The sequence below is a fragment of the Petromyzon marinus genome, chromosome 12, assembly GCF_048934315.1.
Source record: "Petromyzon marinus isolate PM22_M1 ecotype Great Lakes invasive population chromosome 12, UKy_Petmar_22M1.pri1.0, whole genome shotgun sequence".
In the NCBI taxonomy this organism is placed as follows: domain Eukaryota; kingdom Metazoa; phylum Chordata; class Hyperoartia; order Petromyzontiformes; family Petromyzontidae; genus Petromyzon; species Petromyzon marinus.
The window spans coordinates 8,141,281-8,155,810 of NC_133678.1; the positions used below are offsets into that span (position 1 = coordinate 8,141,281).

The 14,530-nt window shown below is 47.6% G+C and overlaps 1 protein-coding gene across 1 annotated transcript in view; it reads left to right on the plus strand.

The window, feature by feature from the left end:
- The first annotated feature begins 357 nt into the window (after nt 1-357).
- Nucleotides 358-14,530, plus strand: part of LOC116941596 (uncharacterized) — a 38,511-nt gene continuing 24,338 nt past the window's right edge. The window contains exons 1-6 of the mRNA XM_076066703.1: nt 358-518; nt 3,146-3,239; nt 5,553-5,666; nt 6,503-7,111; nt 9,618-9,741; nt 10,655-11,051. Coding sequence (XP_075922818.1) covers nt 3,152-3,239; nt 5,553-5,666; nt 6,503-7,111; nt 9,618-9,741; nt 10,655-11,051 — 1,332 coding nt within the window. The 5' untranslated portion in view covers nt 358-518; nt 3,146-3,151. The remainder of the gene's footprint in view (nt 519-3,145; nt 3,240-5,552; nt 5,667-6,502; nt 7,112-9,617; nt 9,742-10,654; nt 11,052-14,530) is intronic.

The window sequence follows — 14,530 nt, forward strand, 5'->3', positions numbered from 1 at the left end:
ATTCGGTGAGGCTTTCATCCGGCAGTGGATTCACAATGGCTGATGAAGAAGATGATGATGGTGGTGGTGGTGGTTAAATCACGGCGATCATCTTATTATTTCACGACCTACGTAGCGCAAACCCGTGGCAGCCTTTTGACCAGAGACCATTTTGGGGGGAGGGGGGGGGGGGATGAAATCGGGCAAAGTGTTGAGAAGCACCCCGCTCGCACGCCGCTGTGTGACTTGCGCTCGCGGGTTTGGGCACCGCGGGCATGTTGGCCGGGTGGCAGGGGGAGGGTGGGCGAGCGTTGTGGGTGTTTGTTTAGCCAGTGGAGAGTCTCACGGCCCCGGAGGGAAGTGGAGGAGGGGGGTGGGGGGGGGAGAAGGGCGTGCATCGGTGGTTCCCCGGTCCTTTGGGGGTCCCAGCTGCACCGCACAGAGCTGTGCCCTCGGCCGTTGAAGAGGTCCCGCGTTGGCCGAGCAGAGAGGTGCGCAGCGACCGGGAGTTGCGCCTGCGGCCGGCGGCTCACGAAGCGGTGAGTGCTCGCCCGTTCGTCGCCAACTCCCTTTCTTTTCGTTCGTTTTGTCTCGTCAACGAAGCAACACGTACCGTGCCCTGCACACCGGGTGCTTAGCGCGTATCGCGAAACTCGGGTTATTGTTAATGCGATGGCGCCTTTTGGGTGGCAGATTTGTGCCCGCCACAAAAGAGGCGCCGACGTTTTGTTAAGCAAAAAAAGATATTTGGCGTGAGCAAAATAAAAACATTGCGGATTTAAATAATAAGTTAATGTTTTGTGGGCATTTGCTATGTTGCAGAGAACTGCTGTCAGCCACAGTCCGCAACATATATATATACGTTTTAAAGATTTTGAGTTGTTTTAAACGGCCTTCCTTGCATATATTCCATAGCCAACTGACTATGGTGATCGACAAGTAATTGTAGACATCTCTGTGAGGGAAAGTGGACCTCAGCAACCACCGTGGAAAATTGATGCTTCCTTCATTCCAGGCAATACCATCATGAATTGCATATCTTTGTTGTTTTTAGATACAAATTAGATGTAATGATTTAAGTTATTTGCATTGCGTAGGGGGGGGGGGGGGCATTGCTAAATTGTAATACATTTACTACTTAGCTACATTCAATAATTCAAGGAAGCCTTGCAGTCTTTTTGGTGTCATTTTCTCCAATTGATTTGCAGAGGTTGAGACAAGGAGCAGCTCAAACCTGGCAGATTATTCCATGACTGTAGTGGATTAATGTTCGGTAATAGTATATATATTTATTTCATGAGTGTAAATGAAAACACATTTCATGAAAGTAATTTTTTAGACCTTGTTGTGGCAGAATATTCGCTCGACGTGCATTTATTTTCTACTCGACATCCGCTGGATTTTTGTTTACAAATATTTTCTCTAGAAATTAATTTTCATATTAGCATTACTAAATGCTAATATTAACTGTGCTCCTTGTTGAGTCCATAATCAGAATATTTTATTTCTACTTGAGGAATCCGATGAGCTATAAAGCTCTTATTCAGATTCGTTTACAGCAATATTGTGGCGCCAACATACTAAATACGTGTCAATTAATGTGTTTATTTAGTCGGGGTGTTTTTCCCCCCGCAGTCTCTTCTTGACAAGGAGGCTCTTTGTGAGGGCAGAGCAGCGCCCCCTGTGAAGTGGGAGAACGAGCCTCACTCGAGTTGGGGAAGCTCATCCTCTGTTAATTACCCTGGCTGGCCTGTACTGTTATTTTAAAGCCAAAATTGCTACATTCTTAAAATATATATTTAATTATTAATGGTCCCGGCCTGTTGGGAGTGCAATATTGCTTGATAGCGATTTAGTTAATAGGTGTCTTCTGTTTCATTAGAATATATAATACAGTAGTTTAAAATGTGGAAGAATAATGCAGTACTGTATTAATGATGAAGTTACAAAAACTATCAATGTAAATGTGTTGACAGTTTAGTTTCGATTATGTAGTTTGTCCGAGTGCTGCATGGATAGAGTGTGAGGTTTGCCATGGGAAGCTTGCAATTTAAAACCCCAGGCATGGGTTGGCCCACCCTTCTATGCTTTTGGAAATTTTTATTTTGATCATGAAAAGCAACGTGCAGATGCGCATTAACAAGAACGTTCGCAATCAATGCAACATTACCTGCCATGACATACGGATCGGTGGAACAAAAGCTGAAAAGTGTGCAAAGAAGCAAGGAGAAATACGTGCTGTGAACTACTACTACTACTGAGACAGGGAAATGAACACATCACATCGCAAATGCAAATTAGAGTCATTATATTCAGGGGGGCTTGACGAGAACAAATCGCTCGAATGGTTGATGGCCGAGGAATGAGAACGGTGAAGGAATGGCAGCCATAGGAGGGAACAATGCTCCGATAGGAGAACCCCCGTGGAGATGGAGCGATGAGAGGAGTTTATGTCCAGGTGTGAGATAGGTCGTGGCATAATAGAGCCGTGAGAAATTGTAATCACATTTTTTTTTACTAATTTAGATTTTACCAGGTAAGGTCCGCTGAGCTACATAGCTGTTTTCAGAAGCCACATGTCCACAAATGATAGCCCAACGAAGGGGCTTAGCACGTGGAAATGTATAGCAGCATAATACTCTAAACGCATGTTGTTTCTAAATGTAAAGGGAAAACCCAAGGACCTGGAGAAAAATCCACGCAACCACGGGGGAGAACACGCTAGCTCCAAATATAAAGGCGTCAGGGTCGGGATCGAACCCACTAACATCCTGCATATCTGGCGAGGCAGATAACATCTCACCACCGCGGCGAGAGGTTATCTGAAGGCCTTTATCTAACACTGGATAGCAGTGAATAGAACAATGTGCGTCTGTGTGTCAGTCGGTGGCAGTGATATCGTGGTCAGGACAGTGCCCAACCAATCCCGTCGACCTGCGTTCGATTCTTAGCCACTGATCGCATCAGTGGCGAGTTGTTATCAGAGCTGTCCTCCCCGTACACAAAAAAAACTTACATCAGCACTGGGTGGGGAGACAAAAGTGGCACACGGGCATGGTTCTCGCCAACCCCAGCCGCTGTTTCCAACGTGCCAGCCTGAAGATTGCTTGCCCCTGGCAGTCGGTCGAGCGGCTCTGTGTGGTGGAACTCTGTCTCCGCGTTGCAGATCAGAATGACAGGCTGGGCTCCAGCCATCCTGGCCGTGTGTGCCCTGCTGTCGGTGCAGCAACGCGTTGTCACGTCACAAGACTACAGCACAGGTACTCGCACCAGCACTGCATGTCCCACACGCGGCGGGGGGGGGGTGAGACATGTTATGGCAATGCATGAATGAATAACTAGTGGTGAGCGAGGAGCAATTTAAACGCCCATCGTTAACACTGCCTAAAGAAATAGAAAATACATGGGAGGCATTTTGATTTAAAACTTTCGTGACTGCAGGAATTCATATTCTTGTTTCTTTCGGTAAAGTCACGTAGATAGAAAATAAAAAATAACATTTAACTTACCGAAAGAACCAAGAATATGCATACATAGTAGGCAGGTGTTTGTTTTGAACAATTGATTTTCTTCACAGCATAGAGAAGCGCCATTGCTCTCCGTCGATACACCGACAGATGCACATGTTGAGGGAGGGATGGTTAGCGCACAAAGCCCGCGACCCGCATTCGATTGGCAGCCATGGTTGACATCAGTGGCAAGTGATATCAGAACCAGTCCTGCCTCCACCCTCTCTCCCTGCAACATCAAACAAAGACGGCCACCTCATCGCGCGCTTTCAGAAGCGCTTCTGCGGCCGTCTGGAACGCTCTTCCTTCCGATATTAGGAAGCCACTGGAGCTTTGCACTTTTAAATCATCTAGACTGAAAACTCATTTATCTTGAGAATGTTGTTTGTGTTTAGTTTGTTGTCTTTCCCCCGCACCTCCGATTAGGACGGTTGGCTACGTACGGTCCGACAGAAGTTCAATGTACACACACACACACATACCAACCCATACTCACTGGCCTGGTGAAACACGATGATCTAAAACAAGAATTACCAAGATGGCATTCAGAGACCTTCATCCATTGGTTGATTCAAAATCCCTGGAATGTATATATATGAATGTATATATATGAATGTCTATATGAATGCATATATATGAATGTATATATGAATGTGTATATATGAATGTATATATGAATGTGTATATATGAATGTATATATATGAATGCATATATGAATGTGTATATATTAATGTATATATTAATGTATATATATATGAATGTATATATGAATGTGTATATATGAATGTATATATTAATGTATATATATGAATGTATATATATGAATGTATATATATATGAATGTGTATATATGAATGTATATATATGAATATATATGGAGGCATGTCGATGAAGAAGCTTGCCCATTGTCTTTCTCACATCGGCTTGGCTGGGATTACACCCCTGCAGCTCTGCATTGCGAAAGACGCATGCATACGAATAAGTGTTCCTGACTGTTGCAGCGCGATATTGCCCGATGACAGTGGAGTTCAATGACCTTCTCCATTTTATTATATTTGTATCTTCCGGTGAAAGGATTCAACGTAAATCAATTTACCTCTCTGTACCTCTGCATTGGATGATGCTGCGGTGCAATGATGACCACGGTGGACTTGCAATCTAAAAGGCCCCTCGGCTCGATGCCACCTCCTAGGCGTGGCAGTTGAAACAATGACGAAAGTTTCTTGAATCCTGCCCCCTCTGCTCACCCCGCGGTATAAATGTACGTGTGTACGTTGAACTTCTTTCACACCGTACGTAGTCGGCCGTGCTCATCGGGAGGTGCGGGATGGTGGGGGGGAGGCGCGGGATGGCTACGCGACCATTTGTTGATCAGCAGGTCGTGTTTGGGTAAAGTGTGGGTAGGCCCACCTCTTCCAAGACGTCATCCCCAGCCTAGAGAGTGTATGCCAAAGCCTCGAGAGAGCGGCTCTCTGTCGCTCCCTCTGGTGGCGGTAATTCCACCGGGCAGTTTCGCGAGCAGGAAATTGCACGGCTGCACCTTTATATATATTAAAAATGTTTACCTCTTCATCGCAGTCTATCCCACAGAGGAGACACGTATTATTCCAGGAAACCATGAGCCGCTGAATCCGTTTGCATGCTGTTCTCTGTTTAACAAGGAGACTTTCGCGACCGATATTATTCGTAATAAACCCTCCACCACCCGACACAGCCAGGAAGGTTCGTCACGTAAACTAACGCGCCATTACGTCACTACTACGGCCCACCGGTGTGTTGGAGAGTAAATCGCCCGATGATGCTGGATGTAATTACCAGCGAAACGTCGTACTCAAATTTCAAATGTTGTGGATTTACTCTCCAACACACCCGTGGGCTGAAGTAGTAACGAATTGGCGCGTTGTGTACGTGACAAACCCTACTGGCTGTGTCGGGTGGTGGAGGGTTACGACGCATTTATACTTACGCGATCTAACCCCCAAGAACCTTGACGATGAATGCTGCTCTCTGTTTGCACGTTCGCTTGTGGTGCTGTTGCTGTTACCTTCGGCGCCGCATCGCAGATGGTGACAGCTCGGGACTCGGCGTTGGCTCCGGGGGTGAGGAGCGCCCGTACCCCCCTGTGGACTGGCACGAGAGAGGGAGCCCAGACCCCAATGCGGAGAGGGTACCTGCAGGTATTGCGAAACACGGAGCGGTCAGTTTTAGATGTGCACAGAGGGAAACACCCACTGCGGTGTTTTGGGAGCGAAATGCCGTCAGTATGGTGGGCAGCCTTCATTAAACGTGCAGTAGTCCGGCGTGGGGTGTAGTGCGGTGCCAGTGGTGGCAGCCGGTGTGGATAATTAACAATTATAGCCCTTTGACAGGAAAGGCAATGATGTAAATAGGGTATCAGATGTCTCGACGGAGCCTCGACATACCAAATGCTGCACATTGTTCACAAATATGTATACAATATAAAAGTGACTACGTGTGTGGACTTTGAATTGCTGATGACAGAAATGCATCTTTTTGAAAAATATGAGAGCAGTTTTTGGTGGAACACAAGATTATGGCATTGGAGTGTTTTTTTTTGTCAAGAGCCATAACTCTTTGTCCACTGTAAAACGGAGCGGCTCAGAAGGCGCCAGAACGACTTTCCACTTGCAGAAGCCGAGCCGTGCCGATGATGCCACACGCAACGCATATGTCGGTGACGGAGTGACGCCACGTCCGCGGCACGGCGTATTCACGGACACGCAGTGAAAGCGTCGATGACTCCTCTCAGCCAGCCCTGCTTGGGCACGAGAGGCAACACTCAGATTGCCTCACGAGCCCAGAGTTTTACGGCCCCGTTCTGGCTCGGGCACGGCAAAATTTCGCCAGTGTGAAAAAACGTTCGTAGAGCAAGGGCCCCCGCGTTGGCTCAGCTCGGATGTGCCAGTGGGGAAAAAAGCGGCACTATTCCTCCTCCCTCCTCCCCCCCCCTCCTCCCTCGTCCTTTCTTCCCTCTCCTCCTCACCCTCAACAGGCGGCCTGTGCAAGGACGTGCCGATGGACCTCGTGTTCATGCTGGACGGCTCGCGGAGCGTGCTGGCGCCCAACTTCGAGAAGGTGAAGGACTTCGTCGTGCAGCTCATCGACGCGTTCGACGTGGGGCCCTCTGCCACGCACGTGTCCGTCGTCCAGTACAGCAGCCGGGTCGAGGTCGCCTTCCCGCTCGACGCCCACCAGACGAAGGAGGCGCTCAAGCAGGCGGTGCGCGCCGTCGCCTACGTGGGCGAGGGCACCGTCACGGGCGGGGCCCTGCGGCACCTGACGGAGCGCGCCTTCGGCGAGGCCGGGGGCGCCCGCATCGGCGCCCACCGCGTCGCCGTCGTGGTGACGGACGGGCGCTCGGCGGACAGCGTGCGGGAGGCCGCCGGAGCCGCGCACGCCGCCGGCGTCACCGTGTTCGCCGTGGGCGTCACGGACAGCGTGGACGACGCGGAGCTGCGGGCCATCGCCTCGGAGCCGTCCGAGACCCACGTGCACCACGTGGACAACTTCGGTCTCCTGGACGAGCTGCAGCTGCGTCTGGCCCGGCAGATATGCGAGGGAAACGTGTGCGGAGGCACCGTCGGGCGGCAGAACGCGCCAGGCAAGCGCGGCCCGGCCTCCCAGAGCGTGCAGGCGCCCACTGAAATAAGACGCCCGAATCGTGATTTCATTGTCTGACTTTTGAAACGGCATTTACCGTATGCCAAGCGCACCCCCATAACGCGGTTTATGATGCACAGACATTTGATCCGCCAGAGTGTTCCACATGCATAACCACAGCCTCAGCAGGGTTCTTGTTATTGGCTTAACCCGAGTCTAGAAATTCACCTGGCTTAGAGCTTTTGAACTGAAAATAGCTCAGGTTGGGTTCACAGTATTTCTTAAATGCACTACTGCGTAGATGTTCGTGGTCGTGCTGCACGTGACTTCAATGAGTTTTCAGGATGTAAGGCGTGTTGTTCAGTACTACGTCCGAAGTTTCGCTCCATGTCCTTGGGGCTTGACCTACTTTCCTTTATTCCTGAAGAAACTACAAGCACACGGAACGAAACGTCAGATATTATTCTGAAACAACGCCGGTACAACCCGAGAATACATCAGCGAGCCATATATTGTAGCACAACAGTAAAAACCTACATGTGTAAAGCAATATATAATTATAACACCAAAACAGAATCATTTACCCCATCACAGATGAAAGGCTCACATAGTGAACGCTTCAATAGACTTCCAATCATCATAATCATGATCATCCTGAGCCAATTCCAGGGTTCCCTTACTCAGATCCTTTAGACCACTGGGAAGGAACTTCTCAAAGGAGTAATGAGAGCTGTGAGTGGACACTTATAGACTTGCCTGCCAGCCAGAGAAAGAAATTATTGTTTTCTCATACAGGCTTTCTTATACAGGCTCCATGAGCTTTGAATTGCATTTATATATCACTGTGAAACAATCTGCCTGGTGATGAACAGGGGTTGTGATATAACTTCAAAGCTTCAGGAGTCTTGGTGAGGGTTTCATTAGATGTGTCCCACACCCCAGCAGAGGTAACCGGTTAGGAGAGGCACACAGGCTGTGTATTTATTTGTGTTCCGCAGAAAATTGTGATATAAATCTATAAACCACGTCTAATATTATTCTCATGCGTGCACGTACATACGATTGCTTAACTTCAACAACTTGAAAAATTACATCGTGCCAACAGCACAAGTAAACGAAACTCATCACACGTCTCGTTAACACTGCCTTATACCAGAAAAAATACGAATACTTATCATTAATGTAATTATAAAGCATCATCAATATACCGTGCAGTTTATGTACGATATATTTTTGTCTGTTAAAAGACAATATTAGGAAAATCTTGCATTACTGTTTCTGTCATTATTAATCATTGACAGCCCTTTGTCATTTTACCACTGGATGAAGGCCTCCACACGCTGGCCATACTTCACCGCGCTGGTCAGTGCAAAGCCAAGTCGCCAGGTTTACAATGAGTGCAGTGTGCCAACCACTGTGCCACTGCTCCACTCAATCTCCAGTTACCGTTGGATATTCATAATCATACAATGTAATTAAAAAAAAGTTTTGGCTGGCTGGCTGGCTATTTACATGATGATATCCCACAGCATTGAATCGCGCCAAACAGCGTGGTTAGTGCGTGATGATGTCACGCCTCCAAATCCACCCCGGCCGTGTCTCCCACACAAATGCACAGACAGTGATCGTCATAGATCCTGGCTGGCTGCTGACAGGGCTCCTCTCCACCCCAACAGTAACTCTGTTGTTGTTGTTGCTCGGTGCCGTTGCCACCGAAAACTAACTGGGTAACTGGCTAAACGGGATTTTCCGTCGAACAAATGAACATTGAATTCGAATGAAATGGCAGAAGAAATTTAAAAGGCATATTATAGATAGCGACACTGAAGAAAGTGGGAGTAATGGATACACAAGATAGGGTTCATTTAAAATTGCTAACTTTTGCATTTGTAGTCCTAGTAATGCAATTATTTCGCCGCAGTTCTTTAAACCACACAATAACTCTATTATTTTATATTCTTTGGGTCTTTCGGTAAAGCCACTCCCTTTTCCTGATGACGACTGCTTCTGTTACGATCGAAACGTCGTAGTTTTTCGTCATCTTCTATGAACCAATCTACAGGTGTACGTGACTTTACCGAAAGACCCAAAGAAAATGAATTCCTGCAGTCACGAAAGCTTTCAGTCAAGACAATAACTATATTATCTTGGCATTTCATAAAAATCGCATGACTTGTAGTGCTCCGAGCACAACATTTGAGCAGCGGACAAGTGCTGTGGCAAGTGTCGTTCACTTGCTTGCGCGCGTTTGTCTTTTAAATGCCATCGGTCAGCATTGTCTGCTCCCCTCTGCCACCGCACCGCACCGCCACACACGCACACACACATACACGCGCGCACACACGCGCACACACACATACACACGCATACACACACACGCGCACACATACACGCGCGCACACGCACGCACACATACACACACACACACGCACACATACACACACACACGGACACACACATACACACACACATACACACACACACGCACACGCGCGCACACGCACCAGGCTTCGACCTGCTGGAGGATTTCAACCACCTGACGGCGCCGCAGCTGCCCGTGGTGGACGGCACGAGGCCCGAGGTGCAAGCCCTGCGGCTGGGCCCCGACACCGACCTGAAGCAGCCGACGAGGTGACCCCCTCGACGTGCCCCGATACTCTGTGCTGTAATGAGAGTGGAGGGAAGATAAAGGCGCAGCCCTGCAATTACCCCCCCACCCACCCCTGCTCAGTTGGCCAAACATCCCAATGTATGTATGTTGAACTTCTTTCGCAGCGAACGTAGCCAACCGTGCCAACCAGAGTGGTACTGAAAACAATTAAGCCCGAGAAGAGACTCATTGACGCTCTCCTGGACAATGTTGTGCAACGATTCCTTACATAAAAGCCTCACCCAGTCTCCACAATCGTTTTCTGCAAGCTTCTGCCTCTTGAGATGATTGACCAGCTAATTTTAGAGAGAAAAAAAATATCAATCTTGATTTGAAGCTTTCGTGACTGCAGGAATCCATACTTTTTGGTTATTTCGGTAAAAGTCAAGTAGGTAGAAAAATATAATAATAATAATAAATAATACATCACGACGTTTAAATCGCAACAAATACTTGCGTGCGGGGATGGAATTCCTTTCCAGCTCAGACCCCGCCTGCTTGCCCTTCGCCAACATATATAACCTCTTGTTGTAACAGCTCTCTCGCTGTGTTCCTCTTAGTTCAGCAGTTCCACTGCTTGATTATTTTTATCCGCCTGAGGACGACCGCTTGTGTTGCGATCGAAACGTCGAGATATTTTATTTATTATTATTCTACCTATGTGACTTTAACGAAAGAACCAAAGAGTCTTAAAAAATAATTAAGCACGCGGGAAGAAAATATCCCACGAGAAATGACAAACAGGTAAAAAGTGTAAAGCGAAGGAAATTCATATCCAGTACAAACACGGCCACTACCCTCCCCCCCCCCACCGCTCCCCACTCAAAAAAAAATTGTACCAGCTGCTGGAACTACATCAAACTTAACCCGGCCCTGCTCACCATCGCCACGCAGGAACTTCCACCCCAATGGCCTTCCCACGGACTTCTCCATCATCTCGACGTTCCGCATGCTGGAGGAGACGCGGGAGCAGGCGTGGGACCTGTGGGTGATGCGCGACTCGGCGGGCAAGGAGCTGACCGGGGTGCGCCTCTACGGGGAGGCCAACTCTGTCGAGTTCTTCTCGGCGGACCCGGACGGCGCCGTGCATCGCGCCGCCTTCCAGGCCGGCTCCGAGAAGCTCTTCGACGGCCAGTGGCACAAGCTGGCGCTCAGCGTGGGCGAGGGTCAGGCGACGCTGCTGGTCGACTGCCAGCAGGTGTCGCGAGCCGAGCTGCGGCCGCGCGTCGCAGTGGGCGCGCAGGGCTCGACCACGGTGGCGCAGAGCATCAAGGACGACTCCACGGTCAAGGTACGGCCAATGGGAGAGGCGCGGAGAGGAGGTGAAGGCGCAGCCCTGCAAGTGCCACCACCTTCACCCCCCCTGCCCCCAGGGATGCAACGACCTATTTCACACAACAATATGTAGGCATACTCTTTGGTTCTATTGGGTAAAGTCACGTAGGTAAAAAATAAAATAACAAAAATCACGACGTTTCGACCACAACACAAGTGGCCTTCATCAGGTGAAGGGACCAACCTGTCCAACGCTGTCCTGTCCTCCGGACAGGCTGGTCCCTTCACCTGATGAAGGCCACTTGTGTTGTGGTCGAAACGTCGTGATTTTTGTTATTTTATTTTTTACCTACGTGACTTTACCCAATAGAACCAAAGAGTATGGATCCTTGCAGTCACGAAAGCTTTAAATCTAGAATAGAATATGTAGGCTATAACTATATATATTTTAGTTGCACCGTGTATTGGGTTTAGAGGAAGACAATCTCGCAGTGACAGTATTAACAAAAACAATATTTAAAGGTACAATACTACTCACAATTAAGTTAACACGCGACTTTCTTTCACGTCGGCCCCATGGGTCTAGGATTTACTCAAAGGGGGATCGCGCTACTTTATGCTGCTCCATTGATGTAATCTTCAGATTCTTTAATCGGGCATGGCAGACCGCAGGTAATTTTGATGATTTTGTTTTTCCCAAAATGTTATTTTTTAATGGACTACTTAGTTTAACACGTAGGCTTTCGCGACCGATATCATCCATAATAGAGGTTTATGGATTAGATATCGTAAATATATAAATGTGTCGTTAAAACCCGCCACCACCCGACACAGCCAACTAGTAAGGGTTGTCACGTAAACAGAACGTGGCCAATTCGTTACTAGTACAGCACACCGGTGTGTTGGAGAGCCAAGCCACAACATTTACAATCTGAGTACTCAAGTTTGGGGCTTGGCTCTCCAACACACCGGTGTGCTGTACTAGCGACGAATTGGCCACGTTCTGTTTACGTAACAACCCTTACTAGTTGGCTGTGTCAAGTGGTGGCGGGTTTTAACGACACATTTAGATATGTACGCGATCTAACCCAAAAAACCTCTATTATATTTGTTGATTCTGGCCCTCTCATGTGGCTGCCTGGGCCCCAATGCGTCGCATGACGCTGCATACCTTTCCCTGCACCTCCACGCGAGGGAGCTCTCGAGAGAGTGTGGTGCAGATATCACTCGTCAGCGAGATGTCAACTGCCCCGCCTGGTATACATGAGGTCGTGGGTTCGATCCCGACCCTTACACCTGTATATATGGAGTTTGTATGTTCTCCCTGTGCTCGCGTGAATGTTTCTCCGGGTTCTCCAGGTTTTTCCCCTCCACATTTAAAAACATGCTTTTAAGAGTATGTCCCTGTTATAATTATAATATATATTGGGGGGGGGGGGACACATCCCCCCCCCCCCAATATTCAAATGTGCTCAAAATGTACCCCCCAATATATTGCTATAAAATATATTTCTGTTTATATGATTGTGGTTATGATTGTACTTTATTAATCCCTAATCTCTACCATTACATACAATGAAACAAGAAAAAGTAAAAAAAGAAAATACAGAGCAATATAATACAATACACTAATAGACATTATTGTAAACAATGAATAGGAAATGGCAGGAAATTAGTTTCCAAATTTAGATTTTTTTTCTGGGGGGACCCCCTGGAAGATTTGGTCCCCCCCCTCCAATGTTGACTTCATGGCTACGGCCTTGATATAAATGTCAACATCACACGCCACTTCGTTGAGCAATAATTTGTGGTCAGGTCGCTTCTGAAAAAGCTTTCTACTTCAGTGGGCCTTAACCACTAAAATGAAAAGTTGAGTTTAGAGTGCCCCTCTTGAGGGATTTTTTTGTTCGACTCTTCCACGTAGGCCACATGTATTGGAAGAGGTGAAAGTGCCCACGCTTTATCCCACCGCATGCAACCTGCCCATCGACTCATTGTGGTTTTCCCATTCATAGTGATGGCTTATAACGTGCCCATTATTTCGAATGCTGTGCCCAGACATCGAACCAGCGAGCTCTGGATTGCAAAGCTGCCTTCACGTTACAACACAACGGCAGAATCCCTCCGAAGTAGAAATTTTGAACGACGGCACAAATTTCGTGTACAGAATTCAGGAGAGCGGTGGCGTAGTTTGTGGTCAGAGCGAGCCAAGTTCCATTCCCGGCCATAAACCCAACGTTGCTGGCGAGTGGACTTTGTGAACCGAGTCATTGACGGTCCCACCTTCAGCAAACGTGCGCTGTCCAGCGTGTTGAAGTTTGCTTTGGCAACCCCCACCCCCCGGCCCACCCCGTGGCCGACACGGTGTGGAGAGACCTTAATCCGGCAGTTACTTGACAAGGGGCCATAAATTAAAAACCTCGTCACAGGTACAAGTGGCGATGCTGTACGAGGCAACTACTGTATATGAACGTAAGCGCTACGACATGCCATGCGTGCGACGATTCAGACATCACAACGTTGATGATGGTGATGATTGAATGCCCCATAATGTGTGAAAATCGTTGGACGCAGCAGCTAGTGGGAAGGGGAGGTCACGTGATGATTTGAAAGAGTGGAGAGATGGGAATATTGGTGATTATAATCTTGAGAGAAAGAACTATGGTACTTTAGTCTGCAGCAGAATAGAGGAAGTAAAGGACTATTAGATGCTCACATAGCCTTGTGGACAAGGTCAGCTGGCTAGCACAGCAGTACAGTATACGTGCTTTAGTCATTATATGCATGTTAAACTTCTTCCCCACCGTACGTTGCCAACCGTGCTAATCAGAGGTGCGGGGGAAGGACAACAAACTAAACAAAAAAGCATATCTAATGAAATGAGTTTCATTCAAGATCTTAAAGTACATAGCTCCAGTGACGTCCTAATATCGGAAGAGCATTCCAGACGGCCGCAGAAGCGCATCTGAAAGCGCAGGATGCGGTGACCGTCCTTGTTCGATGGCTAGCCAGGATGATCGGAGTAAATTGGATGTGATATTGCATGTTTTTCTTTTATTTTATCACACTCTCCACCGTAAGAGTTCATGGCGTGCAAAAATAACCTCTTTCAAACTCCATGTTTACTGCATCCACTTCATATCCATGACCGCACAGTCCCAGGTTTCAGTAGTCGTGACTATATTTGTCTTGTGAGCTTCATCTCATGAAATCTAAACCAAGTTACAATTCTATTACCATTTCTCTGCATCGGATTCATATTTACTTAGAGAGTCTCATTTGCAAGATATTGAAATGGTGGCTGGCATTCTGAGCCCGATTATGACGAGTTTGGCTCATATTGAATTTTATCATCATAACAAAATTTAGAATTTAATCCAAAATGATGTTGGACTGCTTTGCATTTTCAATCATCATAAGCCACTGTTGGTTGAAGGCCTGCTAAAGCCATGACAGTTATAGGGTGTATTTGACCATACTTATCCATGCTAGTGT